The sequence below is a fragment of the Pagrus pagrus genome (assembly GCF_965226575.1).
Source record: "Pagrus pagrus genome assembly, chromosome: 9".
NCBI classification, from domain to species: domain Eukaryota; kingdom Metazoa; phylum Chordata; class Actinopteri; order Spariformes; family Sparidae; genus Pagrus; species Pagrus pagrus.
In genome coordinates, this window is record NC_140193.1 from 24,987,846 (window position 1) to 25,007,646 (window position 19,801).

The window sequence follows — 19,801 nt, forward strand, 5'->3', positions numbered from 1 at the left end:
GGACCCATTTTGTGCGTAAGCACGGTTTATAGATGAGACCCCATGTCAGAACATGGATGGGACCCACCTGTGAATGCCAGGGGCTGTATGGTTTGTCTTCTAATCTTTCACCAGTAGAGGGTGCTGTTCCTCCTTTAGTGGAGATAAGACTTGATCAACAAATTCAAATATTAAAAAAATAAGGCCTACTTAAAACCGTAAACACATGGATGAGTCAATACATGGTTGTAATTAAATGGGAAATAAACATGTCTTCAACTTCTACATTTATTTACACATAAGTCCAAACCTTAGTGTAAACCACATTCGATTAGCAGTAAGAACCAGGCAAAAGCAATAAAAGACTGATGTGCAAGAGAGTCTTATTATAATACCATGTTGTTTGCGAGGTAAAAGTGACCCTATATGTGATTTTTCTGTATTATTTTTACTATTATAAATTTTATTTTATCATGTAGTCTCATGAAGATTAAGATCTCCTGAGAAGAGATAAATAGATTTATACACATCAGGAAAGTCACCTGGGGCCATAGCAAAGCAACCTCAGTTCACAAAATCTTAAGTGGAAACAATTGTTGACAAGTACAATACTGGGAACAGGGGTCTCTGCCAATTTCTGAAAGAAAAGAAAAACTGTGTTGTAACATTTTATACTAGAATGCAAAACAACACCAAAATGAAACTGGAATTTATTCAGATTACTCAGAGAACTATGGGAGATAAGGCTGTGGGCTTTTGAAAATTGTTCTCCCAAGTCTTAGATATCAAATTTTGTGAACAAGAACAAGATTTGGGCAAAACTGACGCCTATATACTTATATATTATACTTATTTTTATACTTATTATTATACTTATATAGTTTTTCTGTCTTTACTGTATATATGCCTATATTTTTACTATATATTTTATTTGGTATACTTTCCTTTTCTTACTTTGCACTAGTCGTTTCTACTGACCAGAAGAGAAAGCCATTCACAATTTCATTGTACATGTGTATAGTGACAATAAAGGTATATTCTATTCTAATCTGTCCCACTGATTTTGAAATGTTGATAACTGTTGCTACAGCAGATGATTAAAAGCATCTTGAACAACACGAGCCGTGTTTCCATAAAACATGAGAAATTTAATGGAAACGGCAAAATTGTAAAAAAAAAAAAAAAAAAAAAAAAACTTCCTCTAATTCAGAAAAAAAGTCTGTATGCTCACTTGAGGTGTTTTTTGTCTTTTGCAAATCAGTTGATGCGCAAAATGTTTGATGGAAACAGATTAGCCGAATATACTGACGTAGTGAACATTCAATTCACATGACGAATCAGTTGTTTCCGCTGTCTGCATTATCATCATTGCATTTCTCCGTCGTCTCCGGACAGCATGTAACATGGCCAACACAAGCTGACATGCAAGAACAATTACTACTTGCCCTATCAAAAGTAATTCCTGAAGACCTCTCTCCATCTTGTCTCCTGGTTTGTTTACCTCTAGCCTCTATTTACTTCACCGCATCATTTCCACAGGTAGCTTAAAAAATACACTAGTGGAGCCTCAGTAATGATTGAGAGGGATTACTTTGATTTTCCTATAAAGTAATGTAAAGATGCCACTCATTCTGCCTTTTAGTGAAAAAAAATATGCCCACCGATACAGTAGGCACTAAGCACTTAAGATATCCTTGATATTTTCTGTTGATGAAGGTTCGGATTTACACCCAGGTGTCCACATACCTGAACCAGTGGCTATAAGCAGTTCCTGTGAAGGTAATCAAAGCTCTGCCCTCAACTTCCATGTAGAGGTTGGCCACTACTGGGGACACCAGTGAGTCCATGGCACAGCCATGCTTCCATCTCTGGTTTTATCTTGTTTACATTTTTTTTATCTTGTACTAGTGCAGTGGATGGGAGACCGCAAGCACAACCTTTATACATGCTTGTTCAGCAGGTGGTTTGATAAATAGCTCTTTGGAATTTTAACCTGTGATGCTTTGATTTTGGCGTAATGGAGGGTCAAATAGTCATCACCTCCAAAAGTAAAACAAATGAGGGAAGAGTTCGTAATGGAAAAACATGACCAGTCAATAAAGTCAGTCTAGATGCATTTTTTGAGTAAGAAAATCAAAACAGCAATCAATTAAATATGTATTTTTCTATTACGTTAAAAAGAAAGGCAAGAAATCCTGACCTCTGATCCTCAGGGCATTGTCAAAATTTCAGTACCTTCTAAAGTGTTATGGACATATGCATTTCTGTATCCATGTTGGAATTTGTTCCTTTATGCAGTTGAAGATTTTTTGTTACCCTGCATAGAATTGGCACGAGATTGAGACCATGAACAAAATTAAATCAGCCAAAGAAATGTAGAGACAAATTGCTTAGTATATTACATTTATTGAACAATTCCCCCATTATACAGTGGTCGGAGCTGCCGTGGTCGGAGCCGCCGTGGTTGGGGCGGCAGTGGTGGGGGCCGCCGCCGTCGTTGGAGCGGCAGTGGTGGGGGCGGCTGTGGTCGGAGCTGCAGTTGTTGGTGCAGCAGTCGTGGGGGCCGCTGTGGTCGGGGCTGCAGTCGTTGGGGCCGCTGTGGTCGGGGCTGCAGTCGTTGGGGCCGCTGTGGTCGGGGCTGCAGTCGTTGGGGCCGCAGTTGTTGGGGCCGCAGTTGTTGGGGCAGCTGTGGTCGGACCTACAGTCGTGGGGGCAGCTGTGGTCGGACCTACAGTCGTGGGGGCAGCTGTGGTAGGGGCCGCTGTGGTCGGAGCTGCAGTCGTTAGGGCCGCAGTTGTAGGGGCCGCAGTCGTGGGGGCTGCTGTGGTCGTACCGACAGTCGTTGGGGCCGCTGCGGTCGGAGCTGCAGTCGTTGGGGCAGCTGTGGTCGGAGCTGCAGTCGTGGGGGCAGCTGTGGTAGGGGCTGCAGTTGTTGGAGCTGCAGTCGTTGGGGCCACTGTGGTCGGAGCTGCAGTCGTGGGGGCCGCTGTGGTTGGAGCCGCAGTTGTAGGGGCCGCTGTGGTCGGAGCCGCAGTCGTGGGGGCCGCTGTGGTCGGAGCCGCAGTCGTGGGGGCCGCTGTGGTCGGAGATGCAGTCGTTGGGGCTGCTGTGGTCGGAGCTGCAGTTGTAGGGGCCGCTGTGGTCGGAGCTGCAGTCGTGGGGGCAGCTGTGGTCGGAGCCGCAGTTGTAGGGGCCGCTGTGGTCGGAGCTGCAGTCGTGGGGGCAGCTGTGGTAGGAGCTGCAGTCGTTGGGGCCGCAGTTGTTGGGGCTGCAGTTGTAGGGGCTGCTGTGGTCGGAGCTGCAGTCGTTGGGGCCGCAGTCGTGGGGGCCGCTGTGGTCGGAGATGCAGTCGTTGGGGCTGCTGTGGTCGGAGCTGCAGTTGTAGGGGCCGCTGCGGTCGGAGCTGCAGTCGTGGGGGCCGCTGTGGTCGGAGCCGCAGTTGTAGGGGCCGCTGTGGTCGGAGCTGCAGTCGTGGGGGCAGCTGTGGTAGGAGCTGCAGTCGTTGGGGCCGCAGTTGTTGGGGCTGCAGTTGTAGGGGCTGCTGTGGTCGGAGCTGCAGTTGTAGGGGCCGCTGTGGTCGGAGCTGCAGTCGTTGGGGCCGCAGTCGTTGGGGCTGCAGTTGTTGGAGCCGCAGTCGTTGGGGCTGCTGTGGTCGGAGCTGCAGTTGTTGGGGCCGCAGTTGTCGGAGCTGCAGTCGTAGGGGCAGCTGTGGTCGGAGCTGCAGTTGTAGGGGCCGCTGTGGTCGGAGCTGCAGTCGTGGGGGCAGCTGTGGTAGGGGCTGCAGTTGTTGGAGCTGCAGTCGTTGGAGCCGCAGTTGTAGGGGCCGCTGTGGTCGGAGCTGCAGTCGTGGGGGCCGCTGTGGTCGGAGCTGCAGTCGTGGGGGCCGCTGTGGTCGGAGATGCAGTCGTTGGGGCCGCTGTGGTCGGAGATGCAGTCGTTGGGGCCGCTGTGGTCGGAGCTGCAGTTGTAGGGGCCGCTGTGGTCGGAGCTGCAGTCGTGGGGGCAGCTGTGGTCGGAGCCGCAGTCGTTGGGGCTGCTGTGGTCGGAGCTGCAGTTGTTGGGGCCGCAGTTGTCGGAGCTGCAGTCGTAGGGGCAGCTGTGGTCGGAGCTGCAGTCGTGGGGGCCGCTGTGGTCGGAGCCGCAGTTGTAGGGGCCGCTGTGGTCGGAGCTGCAGTCGTTGGGGCCGCAGTTGTTGGGGCCGCAGTCGTTGGGGCTGCTGTGGTCGGAGCTGCAGTTGTTGGGGCCGCAGTTGTTGGGGCCGCAGTCGTTGGGGCTGCAGTCGTTGGAGCCGCAGTCGTTGGGGCTGCTGTGGTCGGAGCTGCAGTTGTAGGGGCCGCTGTGGTCGGAGCTGCAGTCGTGGGGGCAGCTGTGGTAGGGGCTGCAGTTGTTGGAGCTGCAGTCGTTGGGGCCACTGTGGTCGGAGCTGCAGTCGTTGGGGCCGCAGTTGTTGGAGCCGCAGTTGTTGGGGCCGCTGTGGTCGGAGCTGCAGTCGTTGGGGCTGCTGTGGTCGGAGCTGCAGTTGTAGGGGCCGCTGTGGTCGGAGCTGCAGTCGTGGGGGCAGCTGTGGTCGGAGCCGCAGTCGTTGGGGCTGCTGTGGTCGGAGCTGCAGTTGTTGGGGCCGCAGTTGTCGGAGCTGCAGTCGTAGGGGCAGCTGTGGTCGGAGCTGCAGTCGTGGGGGCCGCTGTGGTTGGAGCCGCAGTTGTAGGGGCCGCTGTGGTCGGAGCTGCAGTCGTTGGGGCCGCAGTTGTTGGGGCCGCAGTCGTTGGGGCTGCTGTGGTCGGAGCTGCAGTTGTTGGGGCCGCAGTTGTTGGGGCCGCAGTCGTTGGGGCTGCAGTCGTTGGAGCCGCAGTCGTTGGGGCTGCTGTGGTCGGAGCTGCAGTTGTAGGGGCCGCTGTGGTCGGAGCTGAAGTCGTGGGGGCAGCTGTGGTAGGGGCTGCAGTTGTTGGAGCTGCAGTCGTTGGGGCCACTGTGGTCGGAGCTGCAGTCGTTGGGGCCGCAGTTGTTGGAGCCGCAGTTGTTGGGGCCGCAGTTGTCGGAGCTGCAGTCGTTGGGGCTGCTGTGGTCGGAGCTGCAGTTGTAGGGGCCGCTGTGGTCGGAGCTGCAGTCGTTGGGGCTGCTGTGGTCGGAGCTGCAGTTGTAGGGGCCGCTGTGGTCGGAGCTGCAGTCGTGGGGGCAGCTGTGGTCGGAGCCGCAGTCGTTGGGGCTGCTGTGGTCGGAGCTGCAGTTGTTGGGGCCGCAGTTGTCGGAGCTGCAGTCGTAGGGGCAGCTGTGGTCGGAGCTGCAGTCGTGGGGGCCGCTGTGGTTGGAGCCGCAGTTGTAGGGGCCGCTGTGGTCGGAGCTGCAGTTGTTGGGGCCGCAGTTGTTGGGGCCGCAGTCGTTGGGGCTGCAGTCGTTGGAGCCGCAGTCGTTGGGGCTGCTGTGGTCGGAGCTGCAGTTGTAGGGGCCGCTGTGGTCGGAGCTGCAGTCGTGGGGGCAGCTGTGGTAGGGGCTGCAGTTGTTGGAGCTGCAGTCGTTGGTGCCACTGTGGTCGGAGCTGCAGTCGTTGGGGCCGCAGTTGTTGGAGCCGCAGTTGTTGGGGCCGCAGTTGTCGGAGCTGCAGTCGTTGGGGCTGCTGTGGTCGGAGCTGCAGTTGTAGGGGCCGCTGTGGTCGGAGCTGCAGTCGTTGGGGCCGCAGTTGTTGGGGCCGCAGTCGTTGGGGCTGCTGTGGTCGGAGCTGCAGTTGTTGGAGCTGCAGTCGTTGGGGCCGCTGTGGTCGGAGCTGCAGTCGTGGGGGCAGCTGTGGTAGGAGCTGCAGTCGTTGGGGCCGCAGTTGTTGGGGCTGCAGTTGTAGGGGCTGCTGTGGTCGGAGCTGCAGTTGTAGGGGCCGCTGTGGTCGGAGCTGCAGTCGTTGGGGCCGCAGTCGTTGGGGCCGCAGTCGTTGGGGCCGCAGTCGTTGGGGCTGCTGTGGTAGGAGCTGCAGTTGTTGGGGCCGCAGTTGTCGGAGCTGCAGTCGTAGGGGCAGCTGTGGTCGGAGCTGCAGTTGTAGGGGCCGCTGTGGTCGGAGCTGCAGTCGTGGGGGCCGCTGTGGTAGGGGCTGCAGTTGTTGGAGCTGCAGTCGTTGGGGCCACTGTGGTCGGAGCTGCAGTTGTTGGGGCCGCTGTGGTCGGAGCCGCAGTCGTGGGGGCCGCAGTTGTTGGGGCCGCAGTCGTTGGGGCTGCTGTGGTCGGAGCTGCAGTTGTTGGAGCTGCAGTCGTTGGGGCCACTGTGGTCGGAGCTGCAGTCGTTGGGGCCGCAGTTGTTGGAGCCGCAGTTGTTGGGGCCGCAGTTGTCGGAGCTGCAGTCGTTGGGGCTGCTGTGGTCAGAGCTGCAGTTGTAGGGGCCGCTGTGGTCGGAGCTGCAGTAGTTGGGGCTGCTGTGGTCGGAGCTGCAGTTGTTGGGGCCGCAGTTGTTGGGGCCGCAGTCGTTGGGGCCGCAGTCGTTGGGGCTGCTGTGGTCGGAGCTGCAGTTGTTGGAGCTGCAGTCGTTGGGGCAGCTGTGGTCGGAGCAGTCGTGGGGGCAGCTGTGGTAGGGGCTGCAGTTGTTGGAGCTGCAGTCGTTGGGGCCACTGTGGTCGGAGCTGCAGTCGTGGGGGCCGCTGTGGTTGGAGCCGCAGTTGTAGGGGCCGCTGTGGTCGGAGCTGCAGTCGTGGGGGCCGCTGTGGTCGGAGCCGCAGTCGTGGGGGCCGCTGTGGTCGGAGATGCAGTCGTTGGGGCTGCTGTGGTCGGAGCTGCAGTGGTAGGGGCCGCTGTGGTCGGAGCTGCAGTTGTTGGGGCCGCAGTTGTCGGAGCTGCAGTCGTTGGGGCAGCTGTGGTCGGAGCTGCAGTCGTGGGGGCCGCTGTGGTCGGAGCCGCAGTTGTAGGGGCCGCTGTGGTCGGAGCTGCAGTCGTTGGGGCCGCTGTGGTCGGAGCCGCAGTTGTAGGGGCCGCTGTGGTCGGAGCTGCAGTCGTTGGGGCCGCAGTTGTTGGGGCCGCAGTCGTTGGGGCTGCTGTGGTCGGAGCTGCAGTTGTTGGGGCCGCAGTTGTTGGGGCCGCAGTCGTTGGGGCTGCAGTCGTTGGAGCCGCAGTCGTTGGGGCTGCTGTGGTCGGAGCTGCAGTTGTAGGGGCCGCTGTGGTCGGAGCTGCAGTCGTGGGGGCAGCTGTGGTAGGGGCTGCAGTTGTTGGAGCTGCAGTCGTTGGGGCCACTGTGGTCGGAGCTGCAGTCGTTGGGGCCGCAGTTGTTGGAGCCGCAGTTGTTGGGGCCGCAGTTGTCGGAGCTGCAGTCGTTGGGGCTGCTGTGGTCGGAGCTGCAGTTGTAGGGGCTGCTGTGGTCGGAGCTGCAGTTGTTGGGGCCGCAGTTGTTGGGGCCGCAGTCGTTGGGGCCGCAGTCGTTGGAGCCGCAGTCGTTGGGGCTGCTGTGGTCGGAGCTGCAGTTGTAGGGGCCGCTGTGGTCGGAGCTGCAGTCGTGGGGGCAGCTGTGGTAGGGGCTGCAGTTGTTGGAGCTGCAGTCGTTGGGGCCACTGTGGTCGGAGCTGCAGTCGTTGGGGCCGCAGTTGTTGGAGCCGCAGTTGTTGGGGCCGCAGTTGTCGGAGCTGCAGTCGTTGGGGCTGCTGTGGTCGGAGCTGCAGTTGTAGGGGCCGCTGTGGTCGGAGCTGCAGTCGTTGGGGCTGCTGTGGTCGGAGCTGCAGTTGTAGGGGCCGCTGTGGTCGGAGCTGCAGTCGTGGGGGCAGCTGTGGTCGGAGCCGCAGTCGTTGGGGCTGCTGTGGTCGGAGCTGCAGTTGTTGGGGCCGCAGTTGTCGGAGCTGCAGTCGTAGGGGCAGCTGTGGTCGGAGCTGCAGTCGTGGGGGCCGCTGTGGTTGGAGCCGCAGTTGTAGGGGCCGCTGTGGTCGGAGCTGCAGTCGTTGGGGCCGCAGTTGTTGGGGCCGCAGTCGTTGGGGCTGCTGTGGTCGGAGCTGCAGTTGTTGGGGCCGCAGTTGTTGGGGCCGCAGTCGTTGGGGCTGCAGTCGTTGGAGCCGCAGTCGTTGGGGCTGCTGTGGTCGGAGCTGCAGTTGTAGGGGCCGCTGTGGTCGGAGCTGCAGTCGTGGGGGCAGCTGTGGTAGGGGCTGCAGTTGTTGGAGCTGCAGTCGTGGGGACCGCTGTGGTCGGAGCTGCAGTCGTGGGGGCCGCTGTGGTCGGAGCCGCAGTTGTAGGGGCCGCTGTGGTCGGAGATGCAGTCGTTGGGGCCGCTGTGGTCGGAGCCGCAGTCGTGGGGGCCGCAGTTGTTGGGGCCGCAGTCGTTGGGGCTGCTGTGGTCGGAGCTGCAGTTGTTGGAGCTGCAGTCGTTGGGGCCACTGTGGTCGGAGCTGCAGTCGTTGGGGCCGCAGTTGTTGGAGCCGCAGTTGTTGGGGCCGCAGTTGTCGGAGCTGCAGTCGTTGGGGCTGCTGTGGTCGGAGCTGCAGTTGTAGGGGCCGCTGTGGTCGGAGCTGCAGTTGTAGGGGCCGCTGTGGTCGGAGCTGCAGTAGTTGGGGCTGCTGTGGTCGGAGCTGCAGTTGTTGGGGCCGCAGTTGTTGGGGCCGCAGTCGTTGGGGCCGCAGTCGTTGGGGCTGCTGTGGTCGGAGCTGCAGTTGTTGGAGCTGCAGTCGTTGGGGCAGCTGTGGTCGGAGCAGTCGTGGGGGCAGCTGTGGTAGGGGCTGCAGTTGTTGGAGCTGCAGTCGTTGGGGCCACTGTGGTCGGAGCTGCAGTCGTGGGGGCCGCTGTGGTTGGAGCCGCAGTTGTAGGGGCCGCTGTGGTCGGAGCTGCAGTCGTGGGGGCCGCTGTGGTTGGAGCCGCAGTTGTAGGGGCCGCTGTGGTCGGAGCTGCAGTCGTTGGGGCCGCAGTTGTTGGGGCCGCAGTCGTTGGGGCTGCTGTGGTCGGAGCTGCAGTTGTTGGGGCCGCAGTTGTTGGGGCCGCAGTCGTTGGGGCTGCAGTCGTTGGAGCCGCAGTCGTTGGGGCTGCTGTGGTCGGAGCTGCAGTTGTAGGGGCCGCTGTGGTCGGAGCTGCAGTCGTGGGGGCAGCTGTGGTAGGGGCTGCAGTTGTTGGAGCTGCAGTCGTTGGTGCCACTGTGGTCGGAGCTGCAGTCGTTGGGGCCGCAGTTGTTGGAGCCGCAGTTGTTGGGGCCGCAGTTGTCGGAGCTGCAGTCCTTGGGGCTGCTGTGGTCGGAGCTGCAGTTGTAGGGGCCGCTGTGGTCGGAGCTGCAGTCGTTGGGGCCGCAGTTGTTGGGGCCGCAGTCGTTGGGGCTGCTGTGGTCGGAGCTGCAGTTGTTGGAGCTGCAGTCGTTGGGGCCGCTGTGGTCGGAGCTGCAGTCGTGGGGGCAGCTGTGGTAGGAGCTGCAGTCGTTGGGGCCGCAGTTGTTGGGGCTGCAGTTGTAGGGGCTGCTGTGGTCGGAGCTGCAGTTGTAGGGGCCGCTGTGGTCGGAGCTGCAGTCGTTGGGGCCGCAGTCGTTGGGGCCGCAGTCGTTGGGGCCGCAGTCGTTGGGGCTGCTGTGGTAGGAGCTGCAGTTGTTGGGGCCGCAGTTGTCGGAGCTGCAGTCGTAGGGGCAGCTGTGGTCGGAGCTGCAGTTGTAGGGGCCGCTGTGGTCGGAGCTGCAGTCGTGGGGGCCGCTGTGGTAGGGGCTGCAGTTGTTGGAGCTGCAGTCGTTGGGGCCACTGTGGTCGGAGCTGCAGTTGTTGGGGCCGCAGTCGTTGGGGCTGCAGTTGTTGGAGCCGCAGTCGTTGGGGCTGCTGTGGTCGGAGCTGCAGTCGTGGGGACCGCTGTGGTCGGAGCTGCAGTCGTGGGGGCCGCTGTGGTCGGAGCCGCAGTTGTAGGGGCCGCTGTGGTCGGAGATGCAGTCGTTGGGGCCGCTGTGGTCGGAGCTGCAGTTGTAGGGGCCGCTGTGGTCGGAGCTGCAGTCGTGGGGGCAGCTGTGGTAGGGGCTGCAGTTGTTGGAGCTGCAGTCGTTGGGGCCACTGTGGTCGGAGCTGCAGTCGTTGGGGCCGCAGTTGTTGGAGCCGCAGTTGTTGGGGCCGCAGTTGTCGGAGCTGCAGTCGTTGGGGCTGCTGTGGTCGGAGCTGCAGTTGTAGGGGCCGCTGTGGTCGGAGCTGCAGTCGTTGGGGCTGCTGTGGTCGGAGCTGCAGTTGTAGGGGCCGCTGTGGTCGGAGCTGCAGTCGTGGGGGCAGCTGTGGTCGGAGCCGCAGTCGTTGGGGCTGCTGTGGTCGGAGCTGCAGTTGTTGGGGCCGCAGTTGTCGGAGCTGCAGTCGTAGGGGCAGCTGTGGTCGGAGCTGCAGTCGTGGGGGCCGCTGTGGTTGGAGCCGCAGTTGTAGGGGCCGCTGTGGTCGGAGCTGCAGTCGTTGGGGCCGCAGTTGTTGGGGCCGCAGTCGTTGGGGCTGCTGTGGTCGGAGCTGCAGTTGTTGGGGCCGCAGTCGTTGGGGCCGCAGTCGTTGGGGCCGCAGTCGTTGGGGCTGCTGTGGTCGGAGCTGCAGTTGTAGGGGCCGCTGTGGTCGGAGCTGCAGTCGTGGGGGCAGCTGTGGTAGGGGCTGCAGTTGTTGGAGCTGCAGTCGTTGGGGCCACTGTGGTCGGAGCTGCAGTCGTTGGGGCCGCAGTTGTTGGAGCCGCAGTTGTTGGGGCCGCAGTTGTCGGAGCTGCAGTCGTTGGGGCTGCTGTGGTCGGAGCTGCAGTTGTAGGGGCCGCTGTGGTCGGAGCTGCAGTCGTTGGGGCTGCTGTGGTCGGAGCTGCAGTTGTAGGGGCCGCTGTGGTCGGAGCTGCAGTCGTGGGGGCAGCTGTGGTCGGAGCCGCAGTCGTTGGGGCTGCTGTGGTCGGAGCTGCAGTCGTTGGGGCCGCAGTTGTCGGAGCTGCAGTCGTAGGGGCAGCTGTGGTCGGAGCTGCAGTCGTGGGGGCCGCTGTGGTTGGAGCCGCAGTTGTAGGGGCCGCTGTGGTCGGAGCTGCAGTCGTTGGGGCCGCAGTTGTTGGGGCCGCAGTCGTTGGGGCTGCTGTGGTCGGAGCTGCAGTTGTTGGGGCCGCAGTTGTTGGGGCCGCAGTCGTTGGGGCTGCAGTCGTTGGAGCCGCAGTCGTTGGGGCTGCTGTGGTCGGAGCTGCAGTTGTAGGGGCCGCTGTGGTCGGAGCTGCAGTCGTGGGGGCAGCTGTGGTAGGGGCTGCAGTTGTTGGAGCTGCAGTCGTTGGTGCCACTGTGGTCGGAGCTGCAGTCGTTGGGGCCGCAGTTGTTGGAGCCGCAGTTGTTGGGGCCGCAGTTGTCGGAGCTGCAGTCGTTGGGGCTGCTGTGGTCGGAGCTGCAGTTGTAGGGGCCGCTGTGGTCGGAGCTGCAGTCGTTGGGGCCGCAGTTGTTGGGGCCGCAGTCGTTGGGGCTGCTGTGGTCGGAGCTGCAGTTGTTGGAGCTGCAGTCGTTGGGGCCGCTGTGGTCGGAGCTGCAGTCGTGGGGGCAGCTGTGGTAGGAGCTGCAGTCGTTGGGGCCGCAGTTGTTGGGGCTGCAGTTGTAGGGGCTGCTGTGGTCGGAGCTGCAGTTGTAGGGGCCGCTGTGGTCGGAGCTGCAGTCGTTGGGGCCGCAGTCGTTGGGGCCGCAGTCGTTGGGGCCGCAGTCGTTGGGGCTGCTGTGGTAGGAGCTGCAGTTGTTGGGGCCGCAGTTGTCGGAGCTGCAGTCGTAGGGGCAGCTGTGGTCGGAGCTGCAGTCGTGGGGGCCGCTGTGGTTGGAGCCGCAGTTGTAGGGGCCGCTGTGGTCGGAGCTGCAGTCGTTGGGGCCGCAGTTGTTGGGGCCGCAGTCGTTGGGGCTGCTGTGGTCGGAGCTGCAGTTGTTGGGGCCGCAGTTGTTGGGGCCGCAGTCGTTGGGGCTGCAGTTGTCGGAGCTGCAGTTGTAGGGGCCGCTGTGGTCGGAGCTGCAGTCGTTGGGGCCGCAGTTGTTGGGGCCGCAGTCGTTGGGGCTGCTGTGGTCGGAGCTGCAGTTGTTGGAGCTGCAGTCGTTGGGGCCGCTGTGGTCGGAGCTGCAGTCGTGGGGGCAGCTGTGGTAGGAGCTGCAGTCGTTGGGGCCGCAGTTGTTGGGGCTGCAGTTGTAGGGGCTGCTGTGGTCGGAGCTGCAGTTGTAGGGGCCGCTGTGGTCGGAGCTGCAGTCGTTGGGGCCGCAGTCGTTGGGGCCGCAGTCGTTGGGGCCGCAGTCGTTGGGGCTGCTGTGGTAGGAGCTGCAGTTGTTGGGGCCGCAGTTGTCGGAGCTGCAGTCGTAGGGGCAGCTGTGGTCGGAGCTGCAGTTGTAGGGGCCGCTGTGGTCGGAGCTGCAGTCGTGGGGGCAGCTGTGGTAGGGGCTGCAGTTGTTGGAGCTGCAGTCGTTGGGGCCACTGTGGTCGGAGCTGCAGTTGTTGGGGCCGCAGTCGTTGGGGCTGCAGTTGTTGGAGCCGCAGTCGTTGGGGCTGCTGTGGTCGGAGCTGCAGTCGTGGGGACCGCTGTGGTCGGAGCTGCAGTCGTGGGGGCCGCTGTGGTCGGAGCCGCAGTCGTGGGGGCCGCTGTGGTCGGAGATGCAGTCGTTGGGGCCGCTGTGGTCGGAGCCGCAGTCGTGGGGGCCGCAGTTGTTGGGGCCGCAGTCGTTGGGGCTGCTGTGGTCGGAGCTGCAGTTGTTGGAGCTGCAGTCGTTGGGGCCACTGTGGTCGGAGCTGCAGTCGTTGGGGCCGCAGTTGTTGGAGCCGCAGTTGTTGGGGCCGCAGTTGTCGGAGCTGCAGTCGTTGGGGCTGCTGTGGTCGGAGCTGCAGTTGTAGGGGCCGCTGTGGTCGGAGCTGCAGTTGTAGGGGCCGCTGTGGTCGGAGCTGCAGTAGTTGGGGCTGCTGTGGTCGGAGCTGCAGTTGTTGGGGCCGCAGTTGTTGGGGCCGCAGTCGTTGGGGCCGCAGTCGTTGGGGCTGCAGTCGTTGGAGCCGCAGTCGTTGGGGCTGCTGTGGTCGGAGCTGCAGTTGTAGGGGCCGCTGTGGTCGGAGCTGCAGTCGTGGGGGCAGCTGTGGTAGGGGCTGCAGTTGTTGGAGCTGCAGTCGTTGGTGCCACTGTGGTCGGAGCTGCAGTCGTTGGGGCCGCAGTTGTTGGAGCCGCAGTTGTTGGGGCCGCAGTTGTCGGAGCTGCAGTCGTTGGGGCTGCTGTGGTCGGAGCTGCAGTTGTAGGGGCCGCTGTGGTCGGAGCTGCAGTCGTTGGGGCCGCAGTTGTTGGGGCCGCAGTCGTTGGGGCTGCTGTGGTCGGAGCTGCAGTTGTTGGAGCTGCAGTCGTTGGGGCCGCTGTGGTCGGAGCTGCAGTCGTGGGGGCAGCTGTGGTAGGAGCTGCAGTCGTTGGGGCCGCAGTTGTTGGGGCTGCAGTTGTAGGGGCTGCTGTGGTCGGAGCTGCAGTTGTAGGGGCCGCTGTGGTCGGAGCTGCAGTCGTTGGGGCCGCAGTCGTTGGGGCCGCAGTCGTTGGGGCCGCAGTCGTTGGGGCTGCTGTGGTAGGAGCTGCAGTTGTTGGGGCCGCAGTTGTCGGAGCTGCAGTCGTAGGGGCAGCTGTGGTCGGAGCTGCAGTCGTGGGGGCCGCTGTGGTTGGAGCCGCAGTTGTAGGGGCCGCTGTGGTCGGAGCTGCAGTCGTTGGGGCCGCAGTTGTTGGGGCCGCAGTCGTTGGGGCTGCTGTGGTCGGAGCTGCAGTTGTTGGGGCCGCAGTTGTTGGGGCCGCAGTCGTTGGGGCTGCAGTTGTCGGAGCTGCAGTTGTAGGGGCCGCTGTGGTCGGAGCTGCAGTCGTTGGGGCCGCAGTTGTTGGGGCCGCAGTCGTTGGGGCTGCTGTGGTCGGAGCTGCAGTTGTTGGAGCTGCAGTCGTTGGGGCCGCTGTGGTCGGAGCTGCAGTCGTGGGGGCAGCTGTGGTAGGAGCTGCAGTCGTGGGGGCCGCAGTTGTTGGGGCTGCAGTTGTAGGGGCTGCTGTGGTCGGAGCTGCAGTTGTAGGGGCCGCTGTGGTCGGAGCTGCAGTCGTTGGGGCCGCAGTCGTTGGGGCCGCAGTCGTTGGGGCCGCAGTCGTTGGGGCAGCTGTGGTCGGAGCTGCAGTTGTAGGGGCCGCTGTGGTCGGAGCTGCAGTCGTGGGGGCAGCTGTGGTAGGGGCTGCAGTTGTTGGAGCTGCAGTCGTTGGGGCCACTGTGGTCGGAGCTGCAGTTGTTGGGGCCGCAGTCGTTGGGGCTGCAGTTGTTGGAGCCGCAGTCGTTGGGGCTGCTGTGGTCGGAGCTGCAGTCGTGGGGACCGCTGTGGTCGGAGCTGCAGTCGTGGGGGCCGCTGTGGTCGGAGCCGCAGTCGTGGGGGCCGCTGTGGTCGGAGATGCAGTCGTTGGGGCCGCTGTGGTCGGAGCCGCAGTCGTGGGGGCCGCAGTTGTTGGGGCCGCAGTCGTTGGGGCTGCTGTGGTCGGAGCTGCAGTTGTTGGAGCTGCAGTCGTTGGGGCCACTGTGGTCGGAGCTGCAGTCGTTGGGGCCGCAGTTGTTGGAGCCGCAGTTGTTGGGGCCGCAGTTGTCGGAGCTGCAGTCGTTGGGGCTGCTGTGGTCGGAGCTGCAGTTGTAGGGGCCGCTGTGGTCGGAGCTGCAGTTGTAGGGGCCGCTGTGGTCGGAGCTGCAGTAGTTGGGGCTGCTGTGGTCGGAGCTGCAGTTGTTGGGGCCGCAGTTGTTGGGGCCGCAGTCGTTGGGGCCGCAGTCGTTGGGGCTGCTGTGGTCGGAGCTGCAGTTGTTGGAGCTGCAGTCGTTGGGGCAGCTGTGGTCGGAGCAGTCGTGGGGGCAGCTGTGGTAGGGGCTGCAGTTGTTGGAGCTGCAGTCGTTGGGGCCACTGTGGTCGGAGCTGCAGTCGTGGGGGCCGCTGTGGTTGGAGCCGCAGTTGTAGGGGCCGCTGTGGTCGGAGCTGCAGTCGTGGGGGCCGCTGTGGTCGGAGCTGCAGTCGTGGGGGCCGCTGTGGTCGGAGCCGCAGTCGTGGGGGCCGCTGTGGTCGGAGATGCAGTCGTTGGGGCTGCTGTGGTCGGAGCTGCAGTGGTAGGGGCCGCTGTGGTCGGAGCTGCAGTCGTGGGGGCCGCAGTCGTTGGGGCTGCAGTTGTTGGAGCCGCAGTCGTTGGGGCTGCTGTGGTCGGAGCTGCAGTTGTTGGGGCCGCAGTTGTCGGAGCTGCAGTCGTTGGGGCAGCTGTGGTCGGAGCTGCAGTCGTGGGGGCAGCTGTGGTAGGGGCTGCAGTTGTTGGAGCTGCAGTCGTTGGGGCCACTGTGGTCGGAGCTGCAGTCGTGGGGGCCGCTGTGGTTGGAGCCGCAGTTGTAGGGGCCGCTGTGGTCGGAGCCGCAGTCGTGGGGGCCGCTGTGGTCGGAGCTGCAGTCGTGGGGGCCGCTGTGGTCGGAGCTGCAGTCGTGGGGGCCGCTGTGGTCGGAGCCGCAGTCGTGGGGGCCGCTGTGGTCGGAGATGCAGTCGTTGGGGCTGCTGTGGTCGGAGCTGCAGTTGTAGGGGCCGCTGTGGTCGGAGCTGCAGTCGTGGGGGCAGCTGTGGTCGGAGCCGCAGTTGTAGGGGCCGCTGTGGTCGGAGCTGCAGTCGTGGGGGCAGCTGTGGTAGGAGCTGCAGTCGTTGGGGCCGCAGTTGTTGGGGCTGCAGTTGTAGGGGCTGCTGTGGTCGGAGCTGCAGTTGTAGGGGCCGCTGTGGTCGGAGCTGCAGTCGTTGGGGCCGCAGTCGTGGGGGCCGCTGTGGTCGGAGATGCAGTCGTTGGGGCTGCTGTGGTCGGAGCTGCAGTTGTAGGGGCCGCTGCGGTCGGAGCTGCAGTCGTGGGGGCAGCTGTGGTCGGAGCCGCAGTTGTAGGGGCCGCTGTGGTCGGAGCTGCAGTCGTTGGGGCCGCAGTCGTTGGGGCTGCAGTTGTTGGAGCCGCAGTCGTTGGGGCTGCTGTGGTCGGAGCTGCAGTTGTTGGGGCCGCAGTTGTCGGAGCTGCAGTCGTAGGGGCAGCTGTGGTCGGAGCTGCAGTTGTAGGGGCCGCTGTGGTCGGAGCTGCAGTCGTGGGGGCAGCTGTGGTAGGGGCTGCAGTTGTTGGAGCTGCAGTCGTTGGAGCCGCAGTTGTAGGGGCCGCTGTGGTCGGAGCTGCAGTCGTGGGGGCCGCTGTGGTCGGAGCTGCAGTCGTGGGGGCCGCTGTGGTCGGAGATGCAGTCGTTGGGGCCGCAGTTGTCGGAGCTGCAGTCGTAGGGGCAGCTGTGGTCGGAGCTGCAGTCGTGGGGGCCGCTGTGGTCGGAGCCGCAGTTGTAGGGGCCGCTGTGGTCGGAGCTGCAGTCGTTGGGGCCGCAGTTGTTGGGGCCGCAGTCGTTGGGGCTGCTGTGGTCGGAGCTGCAGTTGTTGGGGCCGCAGTTGTTGGGGCTGCAGTCGTTGGAGCCGCAGTCGTTGGGGCTGCTGTGGTCCGAGCTGCAGTTGTAGGGGCCGCTGTGGTCGGAGCTGCAGTCGTGGGGGCAGCTGTGGTAGGGGCTGCAGTTGTTGGAGCTGCAGTCGTTGGGGCCACTGTGGTCGGAGCTGCAGTCGTTGGGGCCGCAGTTGTTGGAGCCGCAGTTGTTGGGGCCGCAGTTGTCGGAGCTGCAGTCGTTGGGGCTGCTGTGGTCGGAGCTGCAGTTGTAGGGGCCGCTGTGGTCGGAGCTGCAATCGTTGGGGCTGCTGTGGTCGGAGCTGCAGTTGTAGGGGCCGCTGTGGTCGGAGCTGCAGTCGTGGGGGCAGCTGTGGTCGGAGCCGCAGTCGTTGGGGCTGCTGTGGTCGGAGCTGCAGTTGTTGGGTCCGCAGTTGTCGGAGCTGCAGTCGTAGGGGCAGCTGTGGTCGGAGCTGCAGTCGTGGGGGCCGCTGTGGTTGGAGCCGCAGTTGTAGGGGCCGCTGTGGTCGGAGCTGCAGTCGTTGGGGCCGCAGTTGTTGGGGCCGCAGTCGTTGGGGCTGCTGTGGTCGGAGCTGCAGTTGTTGGGGCCGCAGTTGTTGGGGCCGCAGTCGTTGGGGCTGCAGTCGTTGGAGCCGCAGTCGTTGGGGCTGCTGTGGTCGGAGCTGCAGTCGTGGGGGCCGCTGTGGTCGGAGCTGCAGTCGTGGGGGCCGCTGTGGTCGGAGCTGCAGTTGTTGGAGCTGCAGTCGTTGGTGCCACTGTGGTCGGAGCTGCAGTCGTTGGGGCCGCAGTTGTTGGAGCCGCAGTTGTTGGGGCCGCAGTTGTCGGAGCTGCAGTCGTTGGGGCTGCTGTGGTCGGAGCTGCAGTTGTAGGGGCCGCTGTGGTCGGAGCTGCAGTCGTTGGGGCCGCAGTTGTTGGGGCCGCAGTCGTTGGGGCTGCTGTGGTCGGAGCTGCAGTCGTTGGAGCTGCAGTCGTTGGGGCCGCTGTGTTCGGAGCTGCAGTCGTGGGGGCAGCTGTGGTAGGAGCTGCAGTCGTTGGGGCCGCAGTTGTTGGGGCTGCAGTTGTAGGGGCTGCTGTGGTCGGAGCTGCAGTTGTAGGGGCCGCTGTGGTCGGAGCTGCAGTCGTTGGGGCCACTGTGGTCGGAGCTGCAGTTGTAGGGGCCGCTGTGGTCGGAGCTGCAGTCGTTGGGGCCGCAGTCGTTGGGGCTGCAGTCGTTGGAGCTGCAGTCGTGGGGGCCGCTGTGGTTGGAGCCGCAGTTGTAGGGGCCGCTGTGGTCGGAGCTGCAGTCGTTGGGGCCGCAGTTGTTGGGGCCGCAGTCGTTGGGGCTGCTGTGGTCGGAGCTGCAGTTGTTGGGGCCGCAGTTGTTGGGGCCGCAGTCGTTGGGGCTGCAGTCGTTGGAGCCGCAGTCGTTGGGGCCGCTGTGGTCTGAGCTGCAGTTGTAGGGGCCGCTGTGGTCGGAGCTGCAGTCGTGGGGGCCGCTGTGGTCGGAGCTGCAGTTGTTGGAGCTGCAGTCGTTGGTGCCACTGTGGTCGGAGCTGCAGTCGTTGGGGCCGCAGTTGTTGGAGCCGCAGTTGTCGGAGCTGCAGTCGTTGGGGCTGCTGTGGTCGGAGCTGCAGTTGTAGGGGCCGCTGTGGTCGGAGCTGCAGTCGTTGGGGCCGCAGTTGTTGGGGCCGCAGTCGTTGGGGCTGCTGTGGTCGGAGCTGCAGTCGTTGGAGCTGCAGTCGTTGGGGCCGCTGTGGTCGGAGCTGCAGTCGTGGGGGCAGCTGTGGTAGGAGCTGCAGTCGTTGGGGCCGCAGTTGTTGGGGCTGCAGTTGTAGGGGCTGCTGTGGTCGGAGCTGCAGTTGTAGGGGCTGCTGTGGTCGGAGCTGCAGTCGTTGGGGCCACTGTGGTCGGAGCTGCAGTCGTGGGGGCCGCTGTGGTTGGAGCCGCAGTTGTAGGGGCCGCTGTGGTCGGAGCTGCAGTCGTGGGGGCCGCTGTGGTCGGAGCCGCAGTCGTGGGGGCCGCTGTGGTCGGAGATGCAGTCGTTGGGGCTGCTGTGGTCCGAGCTGCAGTTGTAGGGGCCGCTGTGGTCGGACCTGCAGTCGTGGGGGCAGCTGTGGTAGGGGCTGCAGTTGTTGGAGCTGCAGTCGTTGGGGCCACTGTGGTCGGAGCTGCAGTCGTGGGGGCCGCTGTGGTCGGAGCCGCAGTCGTGGGGGCCGCTGTGGTCGGAGATGCAGTCGTTGGGGCTGCTGTGGTCGGAGCTGCAGTTGTAGGGGCCGCTGTGGTCGGAGCTGCAGTCGTGGGGGCAGCTGTGGTCGGAGCAGTCGTGGGGGCAGCTGTGGTAGGGGCTGCAGTTGTTGGAGCTGCAGTCGTTGGGGCCACTGTGGTCGGAGCTGCAGTCGTGGGGGCCGCTGTGGTCGGAGCCGCAGTCGTGGGGGCCGCTGTGGTCGGAGATGCAGTCGTTGGGGCCGCAGTTGTTGGGGCCGCAGTCGTTGGGGCTGCTGTGGTCGGAGCTGCAGTTGTTGGGGCCGCAGTTGTTGGGGCCGCAGTCGTTGGGGCTGCAGTCGTTGGAGCCGCAGTCGTTGGGGCCGCTGTGGTCTGAGCTGCAGTTGTAGGGGCCGCTGTGGTCGGAGCTGCAGTCGTGGGGGCCGCTGTGGTCGGAGCTGCAGTTGTTGGAGCTGCAGTCGTTGGTGCCACTGTGGTCGGAGCTGCAGTCGTTGGGGCCGCAGTTGTTGGAGCCGCAGTTGTCGGAGCTGCAGTCGTTGGGGCTGCTGTGGTCGGAGCTGCAGTTGTAGGGGCCGCTGTGGTCGGAGCTGCAGTCGTTGGGGCCGCAGTTGTTGGGGCCGCAGTCGTTGGGGCTGCTGTGGTCGGAGCTGCAGTCGTTGGAGCTGCAGTCGTTGGGGCCGCTGTGGTCGGAGCTGCAGTCGTGGGGGCAGCTGTGGTAGGAGCTGCAGTCGTTGGGGCCGCAGTTGTTGGGGCTGCAGTTGTAGGGGCTGCTGTGGTCGGAGCTGCAGTTGTAGGGGCTGCTGTGGTCGGAGCTGCAGTCGTTGGGGCCACTGTGGTCGGAGCTGCAGTCGTGGGGGCCGCTGTGGTTGGAGCCGCAGTTGTAGGGGCCGCTGTGGTCGGAGCTGCAGTCGTGGGGGCCGCTGTGGTCGGAGCCGCAGTCGTGGGGGCCGCTGTGGTCGGAGATGCAGTCGTTGGGGCTGCTGTGGTCCGAGCTGCAGTTGTAGGGGCCGCTGTGGTCGGACCTGCAGTCGTGGGGGCAGCTGTGGTAGGGGCTGCAGTTGTTGGAGCTGCAGTCGTTGGGGCCACTGTGGTCGGAGCTGCAGTCGTGGGGGCCGCTGTGGTCGGAGCCGCAGTCGTGGGGGCCGCTGTGGTCGGAGATGCAGTCGTTGGGGCTGCTGTGGTCGGAGCTGCAGTTGTAGGGGCCGCTGTGGTCGGAGCTGCAGTCGTGGGGGCAGCTGTGGTCGGAGCCGCAGTCGTTGGGGCTGCTGTGGTCGGAGCTGCAGTTGTTGGGGCCGCAG

General features: G+C 63.5%; 1 protein-coding gene across 1 annotated transcript in view; it reads right to left on the minus strand.

Annotated features, from left to right (window-relative positions):
* Positions 1 to 2,340: 2,340 nt before the first annotated feature.
* LOC311262929 (uncharacterized protein) overlaps positions 2,341 to 19,801 on the minus strand; it is a gene marked incomplete at both ends in the record, with an annotated part of 32,226 nt that continues 14,765 nt past the window's right edge. Inside the window, 2 exons of the mRNA XM_084362679.1 lie at positions 2,341 to 2,677; positions 2,708 to 4,927. Coding sequence (XP_084218805.1) covers positions 2,341 to 2,677; positions 2,708 to 4,927 — 2,557 coding nt within the window. The remainder of the gene's footprint in view (positions 2,678 to 2,707; positions 4,928 to 19,801) is intronic.